The sequence below is a fragment of the Pleurodeles waltl genome, chromosome 10 (genome assembly GCF_031143425.1).
Source record: "Pleurodeles waltl isolate 20211129_DDA chromosome 10, aPleWal1.hap1.20221129, whole genome shotgun sequence".
NCBI classification, from domain to species: domain Eukaryota; kingdom Metazoa; phylum Chordata; class Amphibia; order Caudata; family Salamandridae; genus Pleurodeles; species Pleurodeles waltl.
This window is the reverse complement of record NC_090449.1, coordinates 1,063,401,828-1,063,421,502: the sequence shown is the minus strand read 5'-3', so window position 1 is coordinate 1,063,421,502 and position 19,675 is coordinate 1,063,401,828. Positions and strand designations below refer to the sequence as shown.

At 47.6% G+C, this 19,675-nt stretch overlaps 1 protein-coding gene across 2 annotated transcripts in view; it reads right to left on the bottom strand.

Annotated features, from left to right (window-relative positions):
• Nucleotides 1-19,675, bottom strand: part of DAZL (deleted in azoospermia like) — a 580,342-nt gene that overhangs the window by 217,767 nt on the left and 342,900 nt on the right. For both annotated transcript variants that reach the window (XM_069212083.1, XM_069212082.1), the window contains exon 8: nt 2,970-3,020. In XM_069212083.1, coding sequence (XP_069068184.1) covers nt 2,970-3,020 — 51 coding nt within the window. The remainder of the gene's footprint in view (nt 1-2,969; nt 3,021-19,675) is intronic.

Here is a 19,675-nt window from a genome sequence, read left to right as displayed (position 1 = left end):
TCCTATTGGGGGAATCCTCCATCTGCAAGATGGAGGATCTCTAAAAGTCAAAGTCACCTCAGCTCAGGACACCTTAGGGGCTGTCCTGACTGGCCAGTGACCCCTCCTTGTTTTTCTCATTATCTCCTCCGGCCTTGCCGCCAAAAGTGGGGCCGTGGCCGGAGGGGGCGGGCAACTCCACAAGCTGGAGTGCCCTGGGGTGCTGTAACAAAGGGGGTGAGCCTTTGAGGCTCACCGCCAGCTGTTACAGTTCCTGCAGGGGGAGGTGAGAAGCACCTCCACCCAGTACAGGCTTTGTTACTAGCCACAGAGTGACAAAGGCACTCTCCCCATGTGGCCAGCAACATGTCTGGTGTGTGGCAGGCTGCTAAAACTAGTCAGCCTACACTGGTAGTCAGTTAAGGTTTCAGGGGGCATCTCGAAGATGCCCTCTGGGGTGTATGTTACAATAAAATGTACACTGGCATCAGTGTGCATTTATTGTGCTGAGAAGTTTGATACCAAACTTCACAGTTTTCAGTGTAGCCATTATGGTGCTGTGGAGTTCGTGCATGACAGACTCCCAGACCATATACTCTTATGGCTACCCTGCACTTACAATGTCTAAGGTTTTGCTTAGACACTGTAGGGGCATAGTGCTCATGCACTTATGCCCTCACCTATGGTATAGTGCTCCCTGCCTTAGGGCTGTAAAGCCTGTGAGGTTGGCATGGCACCCTGAGGGGAGTGCCATGTCGACTTAGTCATTTTATCCCCACTAGCACACACAAGCTGGCAAGCAGTGTGTCTGTGCTGAGTGAGGGGTCCCCAGGGTGGCATAAGACATGCTGTAGCCTTTAGAGACCTTCCCTGGCATCAGGGCCCTTGGAACCAGGGGTACCAGTTACAAGGGACTTACCTGGATGCCAGGGTGTGCCAATTGTGGAAACAAAAGTACAGGTTAGGGAAAGAACACTGGTGCTGGGGCCTGGTTAGCAGGCCTCAGCACACTTTCAAATCATAACTTGGCATCAGCAAAGGCAAAAAGTCAGGGGGTAGCCATGCCAAGGAGGCATTTCCTTACATGGCATTAGACATTTTGTATTCAGTTTAGCTGCCTATTGGCTTTAACGTGGCATTAGACATTGCAGTTGAGACATTGCAGATAAGCTGTGTTTTTCCACATGGTAAACCAAGATGTGTTTTTCGTAGATTCTCTCACCGTACACTAATCATGATAAGGAAGCACATATTTTGTGTTTTTCTCTAGTCAGCCTTGGGAAGAACAGGCCTTGATGACTTGGCCAACCTTCAACGCTTGTTTCTTACAACTCTGATCTACAGTAGCCAGCATGTTTTAACTATTAGGGGAAAGGGATAAAAGGTGTCCCTGGGCAGCAGCGAGGGGAATTTTCTGAGACTTCAGTCAAGAGCGGAAATCAGCTGCCTGACCTGTCCCGTACGAGTGGAAAATCTTTCTCGCAGTTGAACAGGAGTCAACTTGCAGGCGTGAGAAAGATGAAGAGCAGTGATAGGCCCTATGGTGATGAATTTTGACTTTTATTCTTTGCTTTGAAGTTATGCTATAATATAATCACATATATTTGCTGTGTACATTGCAATTGAGAATCACTTTGATATATTTTCCTTTCATTGCTGTGACTATTTTTAATCGTGTGCCTCCAACCTACTAATCTCCTCTCTCAGGAACCTCGTGGTGAAGTAATAATAAATGTCTTCTTTAAACTAAGAAGTGTATTCCAGAGATTGTTTTCAGCTCGGTCATTAGTGAAAGCAAAACAGCATTCTGCCTAGGGTTGGTACTGGCTCCCTCAGAGTGGCATAAGTTGTGCTGCAGCTCTGAGGGGCCCTCTTCAGTACCCATGCCCTAGGCACCAGAGATACCATTTACTAGGGACTTGCAGGGGGCTGAAGGGCCTAGTCATCTGGGCGTCGTGACCAGGTAGGTGTCTTCCTTTACGGAAGGAACACTGGCACCAGGGACCCAGCACACTTCAGTCTAAGTTGTATCTAAAAACCAGGCAAAAGGTTGGGAGGAGGGGGTCATGGGGGGGTGGGGGGGTGGGGGGGTCTACTGCAATCAGAACCCAGCTCCCTACAGATTGCCTTTTTGTTCCTTTGCGCAGGAAGGACACAACCCCGAGGTGTGTTTGGAGCCTAGTCACCACAGACAGGCACATGGGTGTCCATCACAGATATCTGCCAGCAACAGTCACAAAACAGTTTAAATCCTGTTCTTTTAGGGGCTGATATTGCCTCCACACTGAAGCAATTGGAGGGAATCTCCTAGGATTGACAGGATTTGAGAGCTTCAGATTCACATCCGCAGGTATGGAAAATAGCAACAGACATCGGTGTGAGGAGGTGACATACTTTGGGCCCCAATGTCATGTCCTGGGCTGGATGGTCCTGACATGGAGCCACATGGAGGCACCCGTCGGTGCACAAGTGAATTGCTAACAATGCTTCTGGATCCAGTCTGGCGCCTGCAGAAATTTAAAATATGATAAATCTGCAATTAGAATTCTCTATAAAAAACATTGTCTGTAATGAAAAAAAAAAAAAATCCAATGATGAGCACACATTCCCACTGATTCGCAGTCAACAGAGTGAAAATTGAATTGTTGCTTCAAAAATGCACAGTTATTGTAAACCAAGGTTTGCTGCCCAGTCCAGTTGGGGAGCAACACCACTTCAGTTTAAAGTAACTGGATATAGGGAAGTAGATAATCCATGTGATATTGATAAAACCTATGATGTGTTTACAACAACTGTATCTAGCACCATGTTTATTGTTGATGTATATAACAAATCAACATAACGTAGAAAAGTGGAACTATGGAACAAAACTAAATGAGATCAATGTACTTATTAGATGTTTGGGACAGTTTTGCTTTGGCATGAACATTCTATAGTGACCTATAAGTTAGAATTCACAACATCTATGCTATTCAAAGCATCTATTTTACCTGAGGAATGATATAACCCCTTTGATCTCCTGGCGTCCACTGTGGAGATAGCTTAAAAAAAATAAAAAATAAAAAATTAGTTAGCACATGCTGCTTATGCTTTAATTGACAGATACACAGGAAAAGCATAATGCAGTGTAATAACGGAAATAGTGAATCAAAACAACTTTCTTATATTTGTCAACCGTTTTCAACTTGATATACTGTGAATTAGCCACATGTGTAATTTCCCAAAGTTTACTTATTTTTCTGAAAAGATTCAAACTTTAGGAGTGATCACATGCATACACTCAAAGAGAATCCCCACGGCAACTGACTGCTGCTCAACAATGGCCACTGAGACTGTGCTGCAGATATCTGGATGCAAAGTAGTTTAAATTCTTTTATTTTCCCTACTTTTAGGTGATCGATTTTTGGAGGTCCCAAGTCATAAAGAATGTATTTTATGGTGTAGTGATCCATTTCCTGTTCGTTAACTTGGCACATCTGCTGTATTGGTTTCAGATCTAGCTCATCCTTGTGCATGTGCAATTGCAAAAACTATACGATTTTTGCAACACCAGAGAATTACTGGGTCCTAGAAGTAGCTGTCAGTCAGGCAGTACAAACCCACCTGTACATAGAAATGTTTGACAGTCAATGTTTGCCTAACGGAAATGCTTGATTTCCTTCATGCTTTTCCACACCAAGGGCTTTTGCCAGCAACAAAAGGATTATGTTACTTACCCTGTAAGCATCTGTTTGTGGCACGTAGTGCTGTAGATTCACATGCTCAGCATACTCCTGCTTTTTAGTGTTGGGTCCAGAGAGGTGCAAGTTGTTTTTCTTTGAAATAGTGTTTTGAGTCACAAGATCGAGTGACTCCTCCTCTCGGTGATATTGTGCATGGACATAGACTCCTTTGTTAGGCTGTTTTCCCACTGGCAGGCGAGTAAGGGGTATAAGGAAGGAAAGTGTAGGGAAAGAGATGTAATGTATGACTACATGTGTACAAATATACAAAATATAATGCAACTGCAATGGCCAAAGGCGGCTGGGGAGGAGGTATGGCGCATGTGAATCTACAGCACTACATGCCATGAACAGATGCTTACAAGGTAACATAATCCGTTTGATGCCATGGGTGGCTGTAGATACACACGGTCTGCATAGACTGTAAAGCAGTCCCTCTATAAAGCATTGGCTAACCTGTAGGAATTGCAGTATGTAGCACTGCCTAACCTACGTTGGCATACTGGAGTGCTGAACATCCACACAATAGTGCTTTGTGAATGTCTGTAGTGTGGACCATGAAGCTGCCTTACAAATGTCAGTTATAAGAATCTTTCCAAGGAAAGCCAAAGTAGCACCCTTTTTTCTCGTAGAGCGAGCTCTAGGAGAAACAGATAAAAGTCTCTTAGCCTTCGCATAAAAAGTCTGTATGCATTTGGCTATCCATTTAGCTATGCAGGATTTGGATACTGGGTTACCTTTATGAGGTGGAAAACAGATTGCAAAGAGTTGTTTGGTTTCCCTAAACTCTTTAGTTCTGTCAATATAAAAAATTAGTGCTCTTTTGACATCTAGGGTGTGAAGAGCTCTTCCTTCAACCACGTCTGGTTACGAGAAGAAGACTGGTAGTTCAATGGACTGGTTAAGGTGAAACAGAGAAACAACTTTAGGAAGAAATTTGGGATTAATGTGAATAACTAATTTATCGCTATCAATTTTGAAGCAAGGCTCTTCCAAGGTTAGTGCTTGAAGCTGAGTGAATGAAGTATGGTGACTAAGTAAGCCACTTTCCAGGCGAGGAATTGAAGTGGGCATGAATGGAATGGCTTTAATAGGGGCCCCATGAGTCTGGTGAGCACAATGTTAATTTTCCACGATGGTGCAGGGTGTACCTAGGTAAAATTACATGTTCAACACCTTCCATCAAAGCCTTAATGTCTGGGATTCTGAAAAGGGAAACATGTCTGTTCTGTAGATATGCAGCTATGGAAGTATATGCTAGATTTACTTTCTGCAAGTGAAGCAAATAGACAATTTCTTGTACTGTAGCTTTCATAGGGGTTGACTGCGTCTGGTTTGGCAGTAGCAAACAAAACATTTCCATTTTGCAGCTTAACAGGCTGTAGTGCTAGGTCCTCGGGCTTCCTTAAGAGTGTAAATTTAGGAAAATACCCTCTTTCTTGGCATGGTTACCCCCATTTTCTGCCTGTTGTCAGTGTGTTTCACTTTCTTCACTACGATCCTTCTAACCAGGATCCCAGTGATTATGCTCTCTCCCTTCGAACGTGGTAACTTGTACCATTTTCACCCCACATTTGATATATGGATACACCCTAGTCCCTGGTATATGGTACATAGGTAACCAAGGCATTCGGGTACCAGGGGATCCCCATGTGCTGCAGCATGAATTATGCCACCCATGGGGAGTCCATGCAAAGTGTTCTGCAGGCCTGCCATTGCAGCCTGCGTGAAAGGGTGCATGCACCGTTTTCACTACGGGTCACTGCGTCAGGTCACTGTAAGTCACCCCTATGGCAGGCCCTTCTACCCAGAGGGTAGGGTGCAAGTACCTTTGTGTTTACTTTGTGTATTAATCACATCATAGAATACATAAACATAATCTAACTAGCATAACCCACTAGCAGAGGTGACCCACAAACTCCAGTGCCATTTTCATGGACTTCTTGAGTGTAGGGATGCCATTTTATGCGTGTACTGGACATAGGTCACTACCTATGTCCATCTACATAATGGTAACTCCGAACATAGACATGTTTGGTATCAAACATGTCAGAATCATACACCAATACTGTTGCCAGTATTAGAAGTATGATTCCATGTACTCTCGGGGCTCCTTAAAGGACCCCCAGCATTACTCCTACCAGTCTTCCAGCGTTTCCAGGCAGCCTCAGCTGCGGCCAACCCTCAGACAGGTTTTTGCCCTCCTGCTGCTTGTACAGCTCAAGCCCAGGAAGGCAGAACAAAGTATTTTCTTTCAGAGAGGGGGTTACAGCCTCTTCCTATGGAAATAGGTGTTACGTGGCTTGGGAGGGTGTAAGGAAACGCCTCCTTGGCATGGTTACCCCCTGACTTTTTGCCTTTGCTGATGCCAAGTTATGATATGAAAGTGTGATGAGGCCTGCTAACCAGGCCCCAGCACCAGTGTTCTTTCCCTAAAACTGTACCTTTGTCTCCACAATTGGCACACCCTGGCATCCAGGTAAGTCCCTTGCCAGGGAAGGTCTCTAAGGGCTGCAGCATGTCTTATGCCACCCTGGGGACCCCTCACTCAGCACAGGCACACTGCTTGCCAGCTTGTGTGTGCTGGTGGGGAGAAAATGATTACGTCGACATGGCACTCCCCTCAGGGTGCCATGCCAACCTCACACTGCCTGTGGCATAGGTAAGTCACCCTTCTAGCAGGCCTTACAGCCCTAAGGCAGGGTGCACTATACCACAGGTGAGGGCATTGGTGCAAGAGCACTTTGCCCCTACAGTGTCTAAGCAAAACCTTAGACATTGTAAGTGCAGGGTAGCCATAAGAGTATATGGTCTGGGAATCTGTCATACACGAACTCCACAGCACCATAATGGCTATACTGAAAACTGGGAAGTTTGGTATCAAACTTCTCAGCACAATAAATGCACACTAATGCCAGTGTACACTTTATTGTGAAATACACCCGGAAGGCATCTTAGAGATGCCCCCTGAAAACATAACCGACTTCCAGTGTGGGCTGACTAGTTTTGCCAGCCTGCCACACACCAGACATGTTGCTGGCCACATGGGGAGAGTGCCTTTGTCACTCTGTGGCTAGTAACAAAGCCTGTACTGGGTGGAGGTGCTTCTCACCTCCCCCTGCAGGAACTGTAACACCAGGCGGTGAGCCTCAAAGGCTCACCCCCTTTGTTACAGCGCCACAGGGCATCCCAGCTAGTGGAGATGCCCGTCCCCTCCGGCCACAGCCCCACTTTTGGCAGCAAGGCCAGAGGAGATAATGAGAAAAACAAGGAGGAGTCACTGGCCAGTCAAGACAACCCCTAAGGTGTCCTGGGCTGAGGTGACTCTGACTTTTAGAAATCCTCCGTCTTGCAGATGGAGGATTCCCCCAATAGGATTAGGGATGTGCCCCCCTCCCCTCAGGGAGGAGGCACAAAAAGGGTGTAGCCACTCTCAGGGCTAGTAGCCAATGGCTACTAACCTCCCAGACCTAAACACACCACTTAATTGAGTATTTAGGGGCCCCCAGAACCAAGCAAGATAGATTCCTGCAACCTGAAGATGAATAAGGACTGCTGACCTGTAGCCCTGCAGAGAAGACCGAGACACCAACTGCTTTGGCCCCAGCCCTACCGGCCTGTCTCCCCACTTCAAGAAAAACAGCAACAGCGACGCATCCCCCCAGGGTCCAGCGACCTCAGAGGACTACCCTTCATCTAAAAGGACCAAGAACTCCAGAGGACAGTGGCCCTGTTCCACAAAGACTGCAACTTTGCAACAAAGAAGCAACTTTTAAAGACCACACGTTTCCCGCTGGAAGCGTGAGACTTTCCACTCTGCACCAGACGCCCCCCGGCTCGACCTGCGGAGAACCAACACTACAGGGAGGACTCCCCGGCGACTGCGACCCTGTGAGTAGCCAGAGTTGCCCCCCCCCCCCCCCCCCCCAGCGACGCCTGCAGAGGGAATCCAGAGGCTCCCCCTGACCGTGACTGCCTGCTTCAAAGAACCCGACGCCTGGTAAAGACACTGCACCCGCAGCCCCCAGGACCTGAAGGATACGACCACCAGTGCAGAAGCGACCCCCAGGTGGCCCTCTCCCTTGCCCAGGTGGTGGCTACCCCGAGGAGCCCCCCCCCCCCCCCCCTTGCCTGCCTGCATTGCTGAAGAGACCCCTGGGTCTCCCATTGAAACCTCTTGCAAACCAGACGCCTGTTTGCACTCTGCACCCGGCCGCCCGTGCCAATGCGGGTGTACTTTATGTGCTGACTTGTGTCCCCCTCGGTGCCCTACAAAACCCACCTGGTCTGCCCTCCGAAGTCGCGGGTACTTACCGGCTGGCAGACTGGAACCGGGGCACCCCCTTCTCCGTTGAAGCCTATGAGTTTTGGGCACCACTTTGTCCTCTGCACCTGACCGGCCCGAGCTGCTGGTGTGGTAACTTTGGGGTAGCCCTGAACCCCCAACAGTGGTCTACCTTGGACCCAACTTGGAACCCTGTAAGTGCTTTACTTACCTGTAAAACTAGCAAATACTTACCTCCCCCAGGAACTGTTGAATTTTGCTGTGTTCAATTTTAAAATAGCTTATTGCCATTTTTGCCAAAACTGTACATGCTATTATGCTGATTCAAAGTTCCTAAGATACCTGAGTGAAATACCTTTCATTTAAAGTATTGTTTGTAAATCTTGAACCTGTGGTTCTTAAAATAAACTAAGAAAATATATTTTTCTATACAAAAACCTATTGGCCTGGAATTGTCTTTGAGTGTGTGTTCCTCATTTATTGCCTGTGTGTGTACAACAAATGCTTAACACTACCCTCTGATAAGCCTACTGCTCGACCACACTACCACAAAATAGATCATTAGAATTATCTCTTTTTGCCACTATCTTACCTCTAAGGGGAACCCTTGGACTCTGTGCATGCTACTTCTTACTTTAAAATAGTGCATACAGAGCCAACTTCCTACAGAGCGGTAGTCTCTCCAAGCCACTTGTATGTTTTGAAGGGCACATTTGATGCCCTCTGTGCATAAACAGTCCACACTAGTTCAGGGACCTCTGGTCCCTGTTCTGGGGTGAAACTGGACAATGGAAAGGGGAGTGACCACTGCCCTGTCCATCACCATCCCAGGTTGGCAGGGACCTCTGGGAGCATATGAGTGGCCAGGCCAGGCAGGTGACGTCAGAACCCCCTCCAGGTAGGCGGTCATCTGGCTAGGTGACCAATCCCCCTTTCAAAAGGCTATTTAGGGTCTGTCTCTTGGGTGGGTCTTCAGATTCGGCTTGCAAGATTCCAGCAGGCCTACTCTGAAACCTCCAATTTGAATTCTAGCTATTGGAACAGCGACTGGACCCTCCAGGAACCGACAATCTGCATCCACAAAGAAGACTCTTCTTGCAACATTGTTTCCACGGCACCTTCCAGCTTCTGCAACATTTCCCCGGCTGTGCATCCTCTGAGGGCGGCAAGTCTTCAGTCTGCACAAGAATGAAGAAGGAATCTCCCATGGAGTGAAGGAGAACTCCGCTGCATCCGCAGACACCTGCTGCAATGATGACCGGCTGCATGGAACTCCTCTAAACCGGAGCTGCGTGGATCGTACATCACGGGTGGTGGTCTGGAATAGTCCTCTTGGTCCTCGCTACCAGCTGTCCAACTTTGGTGGAGGTAAGCCCTTGCCTTTCCACGCAGGACAGTGCCCCCATGCACCACATTTCTTGCAACTGTCAAGGCTTGCTTGCATCTCCTCCAAGGGATCTCCAGGCTACATGTAGCTCCAGGCCCCAGCACTCCTTCCTATAATGCACAGCCCTCTGCGAGGTTCTCCTGTGGCATGGGACCCTTCTTCAGTCGTGCCGCGTGGGCTCTTCTGCAACTCCTGTGTCCCCTTCCTGTGGGGCTCCTCTGGGTGCTGCCTTTGGTCCCGTGGGCTCTCTGTGTCGCTGAGGGTCCCCTCTAACTCCCCTTCCTGGGATGAGTCCTCCTGGGCCTTGCTGGTCCCTGGAAGCTCCACTTTTCGCCAACAGCAATATCTGCATTTGCCAAGGCTTGTTGGTGGAATTCCTGCACTAACACCCGACTGCAATTCTCCTTCCAGCGTGGGACGTCAGCTGCATCTCTCAGGAACTCCGCTCCAGGGCTGCAGTGCTGGCCCTCTTCTCATCACCGTCAACCAACTCCTACAACTACAGCTGGGTGGGTAGTAGCTGCTACTCCTCCTGGACTCTACTGAGACTCTTGATCTTGGTCGTGTCTCTCCAGAGGTCGTCTTCTCCAGGAATCCACCACTGGTTTGTCGCAGTCTTGTCTGGGAGTCTTCTTTTCCTCCCTTTTGGGAGGTCTGGGGAAATTCCAATGATTTACTCCTGCTTTCCTGGTCACTGAGGGAAGGGGGGGAGGGGGGGGAAGCGACAGTGTTACTTACCTCTGTGGTTTTCTAATACTCTCAGCTCCCCTCTACACATTCCACACCTAGGTGAGGGTCCTGTGTTTGCATTCCATTTCTTTTTAGTATATGATTTGGTCTCCCCTTAGAGTCACTACTGTGTAACTGCATTTGCGCTGCTTTCTAACCTTTTCCGTGCCTATTTGCTGTTTACTAGTGTACATAAATAATAATGTATCACCTCCTATTGGAGGGTTGCCTCTCTAGTACTTTTTGGTATTGTGTCACTAAAATAAAGTTCTTTTTTCTTCCATGTGTGCGAGTGCTGTGTGACTACAGTGGTAGAGCTTTGCACGTCTCCTAGATAAGCCTTGGCTGCTCATCCACAGCTACTACTAGAGAGCCTGGCTTCTAGACACTGCCTACAGTACATTTATAGGGGATACGGGATCTGGTATAAGGTGTAAGTACCCTAGGTACCCACGACACACCAGGCCAGATTTCTACATCCATACACTCTGCAGGCAAGCCTAGGCAGACAAATTCTATGACCTCAGGAGCCATATCCCAAGGTTGAGTGACTTGGGATCTGGATGCCTTATTTGTCCTTGATTTTGAGTAAGAAGATGTAGCATATCAGGAAGCCTCTCATGTGGGACTACTAAGAGGTCCAGAAGTGTCATGAACCAAGGCTGGCATGCCCAGGTGGGAGCTACAAGGATCATGGTGAGAGATGTTTGCCTGATTCTCCGAACCATAAATGGAATGACAGGGAGAGGTGGAAAAGCGTAGGCAAATATCCCTGACCAATTCATTCATAGAGCACTGCACATGGATGGAGGGTGTGAAATACCTGGAGGCAAAGAATGGGTATTTTACGTTTTCTACTGCGGCAGAAAGGTCTATGTAAGGAGTTCCTCACTTTTTGAAGTATGACTGGAGGACTTATGGGTGGAGTTCCTACTCGTGGATTTGTTGCTACATCCTGCTGAGCAGGTCTGTAAAGTTTTAGTCTGTTCCGGGCAGGTACTGCACCACCAGGTGAATGTGGTGGTGAAGGGCCAACTTCCATATGTCTGGGAAGGTTGTGAGTTGAGAAATCCGTGCCCCCACTCTTGTTTCTATAAGGAATACCTGGCTGTCATGTTGTCCATCCAAAGACAACCTAGTGGTACGAGTGAGGAAGGAAGGCCTTCAGTGCCAGGAATACCACCTTAAGTTCCTTAATTGATTGTGTAGGAGCTGGTGTTTGGCATCCCAGAGGGCTGCCACAGTCAGGTCTTGAGGCTGGGAACCCCAACCTGACAGTGATGCGTCTGGTCAACAGGGCTTGAGGCACAGGGTCTAGAAAAGGCCGGCCTTTCAAGACCATTACAGAGAACGGTGAGTCTGGCGCTCAAGCAACACTATATGTGCCGGGTAACCCTATGACTGAGGTCATTGGCGAGCAGACATTGCTGTAGCGGATCCACGTGTAATCGTGCATGTGGAACTATGGCAATATAAGAGACCATCATTCTCAACAGACGCATAATGGTCCTGACTGTGTAGGGATGGTTCTCCTGAAACTGAGGGAGGAGGGTCCAGAAATTCTGGACACGAGGCGGGTTGGGATAGGTCAACCCAATTTCCGTATTCAGAACTTCCCCGAAGTAAGGTAGCACCTGCAGGGGCTGGGGGTGAGATTTGGGAATTTTGAGAGTGAAACCCAGATTATGATGGAGATCCACTGTCGACTGTGTGCGCTGTTGGTGCTGGTGTAACGTGCTGGCTTCGATGAGCCAGTCAACAAGGCTGGGTAAGACATGAACGTTCTGGTCTTCTCAGGTGTCCTGCCACTACTACTAAGCATTTTGTGAATACACTGTGAGCGGTAGTGACTCTAAAGGGAAGGATCTTGAACTGATAAGAGTTTGCCTGCAACGATGATTCTGAAGTATTTTTGTTGTGCAGGGGGAATTGGAATGTGAAAACAGGCATCCTTTAGATCTAGAGCTGTCAAAGTCGCCTTGCTGTAGAAGTCTAATAACATCCTGAAGGGTGCCCATGTAGACGTGTTCTGAAAGGATGTATTTAGTTAGAGGCCGGAGGAATAGTATCAGTTTGAGAGACCTCTCGTTTTTGAAAATCAGGAAGTATACCCCTGAACCATGATGTTCTGGCAGAACGGGTTCTATGGCCCTTTTGAGAAGAAGGGCCTGGACCCTCTTGTTTGAGAAGGGTTAAGTGTTCCTGAGATAGTCTGCGAGGAGGAATATTGGGAGCAGTGGTGATAAACATCAGACAATAACCATGCTGGATAATGGCAGTGTCCAATTGGTTCGTGGTGATGGGTGTCCCAGGTGGAGCAGAACTGCTGGGAGTCTACCAAAACCCTGTTTCCCCCCCCCCCCCCCCCCCCCCCAAAACACCACCACACAGAGGTGTTGGATGATAGAAGGAAAGTAGGTGAACTATGTGTGACAGAACTTTTTCCCCCTCCTTTTGTTGTTGGACCCTCTGTAAAAGACTCTTGTGTGGGTGACCAAGGCTGTCTAGGGTGTGAGGTAGACACCTCTGAAGTGGAGGACTTATATGAGCCCCTGAACCCAGGGCGGCGAAAGGAACCTCCCTGTGTAGTGGTCAGAAGGGCACCCATGGCCTTGGCATTGTATGTATCCTTTTTGAGCTTCTCTAACGTGGTATTTACCTTTGGCCCGAACAGGTGCTCTTTGTCAAAGGGCATGTTGAGGACTGCCCACTGGACGTCAGGTTTAAACCCTGAGCAACAGCCAAGCATTCAGTCTAAAAAGGAAACTGGTGTTTATGCTGCGAGCTGCAATGTCAGCAGCATAAAGGGTGTAACTGATTGAACTGCTGGAGACAGTCTGACCCTCAGCAACAATCTGTTGCAGCAGCTCCTCCATTTCATCCCAATGGGCTCGGTCCAGCTGCGCCAGTGGCTTGTGACCCCACCCTTTTCCCAACGGCATTTATTCTCTTATTCTCCTTTTCTGAGGGAGGAGAATCCCAGCTGCCTATTAGACCATTTACAAGCCATCGTTGCCACAAAGGAGAAGATGGAATCTGTGCCCTGATGTAAAGCATGTCAGAGGAGGCCACACCTCATACTTTTTAGTCCACCCATGGCGTGATTACTCTGGAGTGGACAGGCTCCTTAAAGATGTCTTCATGGAGAGATACTGTGTATCCCTGTGAGTGGTGGTAAGATTGTCGAACAGGAAATCCTGCTCAGTGGGATCTTTATGCAGCTCCACGTTGTGAAATGCAGCTTTCCTATGCAGCTGCTCTGGCAACTACCTGTTAGTAAGAGGTAGTGTCCTCAGGTGATGAGGGGTGTGTGGGGTAGAGGTCATGGTCATTGGAAGGAATGGAATCAGGGTCACAGTCATCCCAAGGGTCAGTATCATCTTTAGAACTCCCTAAACCTAACTGCATGATTGTGGGGAACCCTGAGGAGAGTAATCCCCCTGTATTGGTGATGTCAGGGATTGTGGAGGGGAAGGTGGTGGAGGTGAAGATTGGGTGCAGGAGGTGGGGGAGGTCTGCGTGGAGGGATAGTAGCCATGTTCTTAGTTATCCTCTTTGACAGGAGAGGAACGTTTAAAGTCTTTCAAAATGATAGCTTTCTTTTAGGAAACACAGGAAAGGAAGGAGTGGCGATGATCAGACAGCAGTCCTCGCTGTTGTGTGTCCATTTTCTCCAGAATCACCTCAACCGGAGATGGGCTAGTGGAAGATGGCCTGAGTGTCTGGTTTCCAAAGTTTTTGGCTCTGAAGTCCACAGCGCCATAGTTTTCAGTTTCTGGAGCTTGGTTGCCACTGAAGTTGAGGCTGGCAGTGGTCGGCTCTGTCCTGAGGTCCAGACTGATATCGAAATGATGTCTTGAACCGAAGCTGCAGACACTGAAGCCGACAACGCAGCTCTGGTCTTGGGTGGCCCATTTTCGGCACCAACCCAGAAGGCGGGCGGCCGAAGCAGTTTTTCATTACCAACCATGGCTTGATGGCAGTGGCGGCTCAGAGACCTCAAGGATGGGCTGTAAAGTCTTTTTAAAGGATTTATGTGCAACAGCAGCAGCCACAGCACTTACTCACAGACTGGGCAGAGGTGATTACATGTCTTTCGATGTCCGATTCGACTGAAAACTGTCTTGTATTTTCCTGCCTCGGGCCTACCTTTCACGTGGCTTCCTCCTTCGCATGTTCTTCTCCGAAGATGTGTGGGGTGTTAATCGGCGCCTTATGGGATATTTCCAGCCAGAAGGACTAGCAGGCATTGCAGTCGGCCTCGCGATGGTCCGTAGAGAGACAAGAAGTTGCACACAAGATATTGGTTGAAGAGCTAACAGTAACAATACTGTTCAAATGATTTAAGATTGAAAAAAAATAAAGTGTCGATAGATGGAGAAAATGCAAACTCGTCCGAACATGGCGGTGGAGAGAAAACATTCTAACAAAAGAATCGATGCCCATGCACAATATATCACTGAGTGAAGGAGTCACTTAATCTTGTGACTCAATATACTTCTCCTACGAAAAACAACTTGCACCACTCCAGACCCAACACTAGATGGCAGGAGTATGCAGAGCATGTGTATCTACAGCCACACGTGCCATGGAACAGTCAACTTTGAATCTGTTCTAAGAACACAGTCAACTTTGAATCTGTTCTAAGAATGTAACGGCTCATAGCTCTCCTTTGTCTAGACTATAAATCTCTCACTTCCTTTGGAAAACCATGTAATCCTAAAAGAATGTCGGCAGCATGGAATTAGCATGAACTACTGCCTTAAACTTAGTGTATACTATATTTACAACATCTGAGCTGAAAGGCAGAATAGAGAATTGAAAGTGAAGAGTCTCATTTTGAAGCTCTAGTACTGTCTTTATTGGGGAGTGAGGGGAAAACAGAAGCACACATCTGGGGAGCTAAAACCAGATTAGCCAGTTTTGAAACTGAGGGGAAACCAAGGTTGTGCAGCACAATTACCATCTTGAATATCTCTCTTTTATTTGCATGGAGTTGTCTGCGCATCTCAAAAACAGTATGGGGCAAAATCCTCCCACCCTTTTTCCAAATTAGTATGCAAAGAACCCCACTCTTACCCCTTACGAAGCAGAGCCTATTTCTGTGGCACTTGTTCAGAAGTGAGAAAATTGCCAATTTATGGTGTCTGTGTGGAGATGGAGGATGGGAGAAAAGAATGTGAAGAAAACAAAGGCTAACAGAGTGTTGCAAGGAACAAGGGTAATTATGTATGTCTATATAAGTGCAATGTTCCAATATGAACTATTCAAAGATCATTCCCTTATAGAGGGAGTCTTTGCTGCTACATGACAATAAATGTACTACAAAATACAATTATGTTATGTAATTTATATTGTAATTGAATCACAAAGAATGGCAAAGACAGTTCAAAAGTACGAAGCTGCTCCTGGTGACGGAGATGTGCTAGTGACGATACATATAGGAAGTTGGCTCTGTATGTACTATTTCAAAGTAAGAAATAGCATGCACAGAGTCCAAGGGTTCCCCTTAGAGGTAAGATAGTGGCAAAAAGAGATAATTCTAATGCTCTATTTTGTGGTAGTGTGGTCGAGCAGTAGGCTTATCAGAGGGTAGTGTTAAGCATTTGTTGTACACACGCAGGCAATAAATGAGGAACACACACTCAAAGACAATTCCAGGCCAATAGGTTTTTGTATAGAAAAATATATTTTCTTAGTTTATTTTAAGAACCACAGGTTCAAGATTTACAATCAATACTTCAAATGAAAGGTACTACTTCACTTAGGTATCATAGGAACTTTAAATCAGCAAAATAGCATGTACAGTGTTGGCAAAAATGGCAATAAGCTATTTTAAAACTAGACAGTGCAAATTTCAACAGTTCCTGGGAGAGGTAAGTATTTGTTAGTTTTGCAGGTAAGTAAACCACCTACAGGGTTCAAAGTTGGGTCCAAGGTAGCCCACCGTTGGGGGTTCAGGGCAACCCCAAAGTTACAACACCAGCGGCTCAGGGCCGGTCAGGTGCAGAGGTCAAAATGATGCCCAAAACGCATAGGCTTCAATGGAGAAGGGGGTGCCCCGGTTCCAGTCTGCCAGCAGGTAGGTACCTGCGACTTCGGAGGGCAGACCAGGGGGGTTTTGTAGGGCACCGGGGGGGGGGGGGGGGGGACACAAGTCAGCACAAAAAGTACACCCTCAGCGGCACGGGCCGGCCAGGTGCAGAGTGGTGCAGAGTGCAAAAAGGCGTCAGGTTTGCAATGGAGTTCAATGGGACACCCAGGGGTCTCTTCAGCGATGCAGGCAGGCAAGGGGGGGGGCTCCTCGGGGTAGCCACCACCTGGGCAAGGGAGAGGGCCACCTGGGGGTCGCTCCTGCACTGGAGGTCGGATACTTCAGGTCCTGGGGGCTGCAGGTGCAGTGTCTTTACCAGGCGTCGGGTTCTTAGAAGCAGGCAGTCGCGGTCAGGGGGAGCCTCTGGATTCCCTCTGCAGGCGTTGCTGGGGGGGCTCAGGGGGGTCAACTCTGACTACTCACTGGGTCGCAGTCACCGGGGAGTCCTCCCTGTAGTTTTGTTTCCCCGCAGATCGAGCCGGCTGCGTCGGGTGCAGAGTGCAAAGTCTCACGCTTCCGGCGGGAAATGTGCAGTCCTTTAAAAGTTGTTTCTTTGTTGCAAAGTTGTTTCTTGTTTGGAGCAGAGCTGCTGTACTCGGGAGTTCTTGGTCCTTTTAGATGCAGGGTAGTCCTCTGAGGCTTCAGAGGTCGCTGGACCCTGGGGGACGCGTCGCTGGTGCAGTTTTTCTTGAAGTGGGAGACAGGCCGGTAGGGCTGGGGCCAAGGCAGTTGGTGTGTCATCTTCTCTGCAGGGCTTTCAGTTTAGCAGTCCTTCTTCGTCTTCAGGTTGCAGGAATCTAGTTTCCTAGGTTCTGGGGAGCCCCTAAATACTGAATTTAGGGGTGTGTTTAGGTCTGGGAGGGCAGTAGCCAATGGCTACTGTCCTTGAGGGTGGCTGCACCCTCTTGGTGCCTCCTCCCTGAGGGGAGGGGGGCACATCCCTATTCCTATTGGGGGAATCCTCCAAAATCAAGATGGAGGGTTTCTAAAGGCAGGGGTCACCTCAGCTCAGGACACCTTAGGGGCTGTCCTGACTGGTGGGTGACTCCTCCTTGTTTTTCTCATTATCTCCCCTGGACTTGCCGCCAAAAGTGGGGGCTGTGTCCAGGGGGCGGGCGGGCATCTCCACTAGCTGGAGTGCCCTGGGGCATTTTAACACGAAGCCTGAGCCTTTGAGGCTCACTGCTAGGTGTTACAGTTCCTGCAGGGGGGAGGTGTGAAGCACCTCCACCAGAGCAGGCTTTTGTTTCTGTCCTCAGAGAGCACAAAGGCCATCACCACATGGGGTCAGAAACTCGTCTCTCAGCAGCAGGCTGGCACAGACCAGTCAGTCCTGCGCTGAACAATTGGGTAAAATACAGGGGGCATCTCTAAGATGCCCTCTGTGTGCATTTTGTAATAAATCTAACACTGGCATCAGTGTGGGTTTATTATTCGGAGAAGTTTGATACCAAACTTCCCAGTATTCAGTATAGCCATTATGGAGCTGGGGAGTTCGTTTTTGACAGACTCCCAGACCATATACTCTTATGGCTACCCTGCACTTACAATGTCCAAGGTTTTGCTTAGACACTGTAGGGGCATAGTGCTCATGCACCTATGCCCTCACCTGTGGTATAGTGCACCCTGCCTAAACGCTCTAAGGCCTGCTAGAGGGGTGACTTACCTATGCCACAGGCAGTGTGAGGTTGGCATGGCACCCTGAGGGGAGTGCCATGTTGACTTAGTCATTTTCTCCCCACCAGCACACACAAGCTGGCAAGCAGTGTGTCTGTGCTGAGTGAGGGGTCCCTAGGGTGGCATAAGACATGCTGCAGCCCTTAGAGACCTTCCCTGGCATCAGGGCCCTTGGTACCAGGGGTACCAGTTACAAGGAACTTACCTGGGTGCCAGGGTTGTGCCAATTGTGGAGACAATGGTACATTTTAGGTGAAAGAACAATGGTGCTGGGGCCTGGTTAGCAGGGTCCCAGCACACTTCTCAGTCAAGTCAGCATCAGTATAAGGCAAAAAGTGGGGGGTAATTGCAACAGGGAGCCATTTCCTTACAATACAGAACAAGCAATACAAAGCACACACAATATATACATATAGACCTAACCAATTGAGTCATATTCACAGTGAAATCAAGAAAAGTACTGGTTCAGGATTATATGGAGCCCTTCAAAAAATAAATGGTTAAGACTAGCAAGATGTTGATGTTTCAACCACAAATAATGATTTGAACCAGGTCTTCCTCAGGACAGATAGTAGGAAGCGCCAGTGTTCTGGTGAGATAGCGATACACATCAAAGGCGCCAGTCCTCATGACTTTAAATACTAAGTCATTAAATATGATCAGGGCTTTTTCCATGGGTGAGTGGCTTGCCATGCAGCCCCTAATCATTCATTCATTGCTGGACTTTATATAATCCTCTGTGCACCTTATTATTAGTTCATTACATTGTTTGTGATTTCTTTACAATATACTACTAAAAAGCCGAGAGGGTACCTTGAGATCCTACTTCAGGGAGGGAAGAGAGAACTTCAAGGCACAGCTCTATTCACATTCTGTATAATGGCAGCTTATGGGCAACACTGCCCTGCATTGTTTAATCCTTATTTTAAAGTTGTAAAAAGTTTTGTGAAATACTTTTTCTACATCATCTCTAGAATATACATGTTTTGAATGTATATCTATACTACAGTACCCTTTGTTAACCAAAAAGAATGAACAATTTGGCCTTTGTAGCTTTTCCTCTAGGCTGCACATTGACATTCTTAAGTGACTTTGCAGGCCTTTCTCAAGAAAGGCGAACATCTACACTTAAGAAGACACTTCAGAACAGTGCTCCGGGGTCCCCGCAGGTGTGCAGAACTTTTCAGTACTTATGACTATCATGGAAATCCCCTACGAGAGAAGGGGGACATACGCTCCCTAGTTAGACTACAACCACAAAAATAAGTATCCCCTTCCTAATACTTTTTATTGTTCACAGAAGATTGAACTCTAAGAGACACCCTGTTGATGAGGAAAAAGTTGCATTTTTATTTGTGAGTCTCTCATCAGATCTAGTAGTGGCATGCTTCATCATTGGCTCTCATCAAGGTCTCTAACCAACCAGGATGAGCTCGACCATATTCCAAGATAGCACTTTAAAAATTTTAACGTGGGGTCTTCATAATAATAATAATACATTATACCTCAATCAACCAAGATATCTCCTTGTTAGTAGGTGTTTGAGTATGGTTAAAAGGGTTATAACATAGGTGGTAAGGATATGATGGGCCTATTACCCTAATAACTGGTCAACATGTTTCAGCCCTATAGCTAACGGCTTCTTGGGTCCAGGGCTTTCATTAGGAACTAAAACACTGCCCCCAAGTTCATTCAAAACATTCATAACATCCAACACACTCATCCATGTAAGGTGAGCTATTACCTGCATATAAATTGCTGTAATAGGTATTGATTTCTGTAGTAGAAAAAACATAAATTCA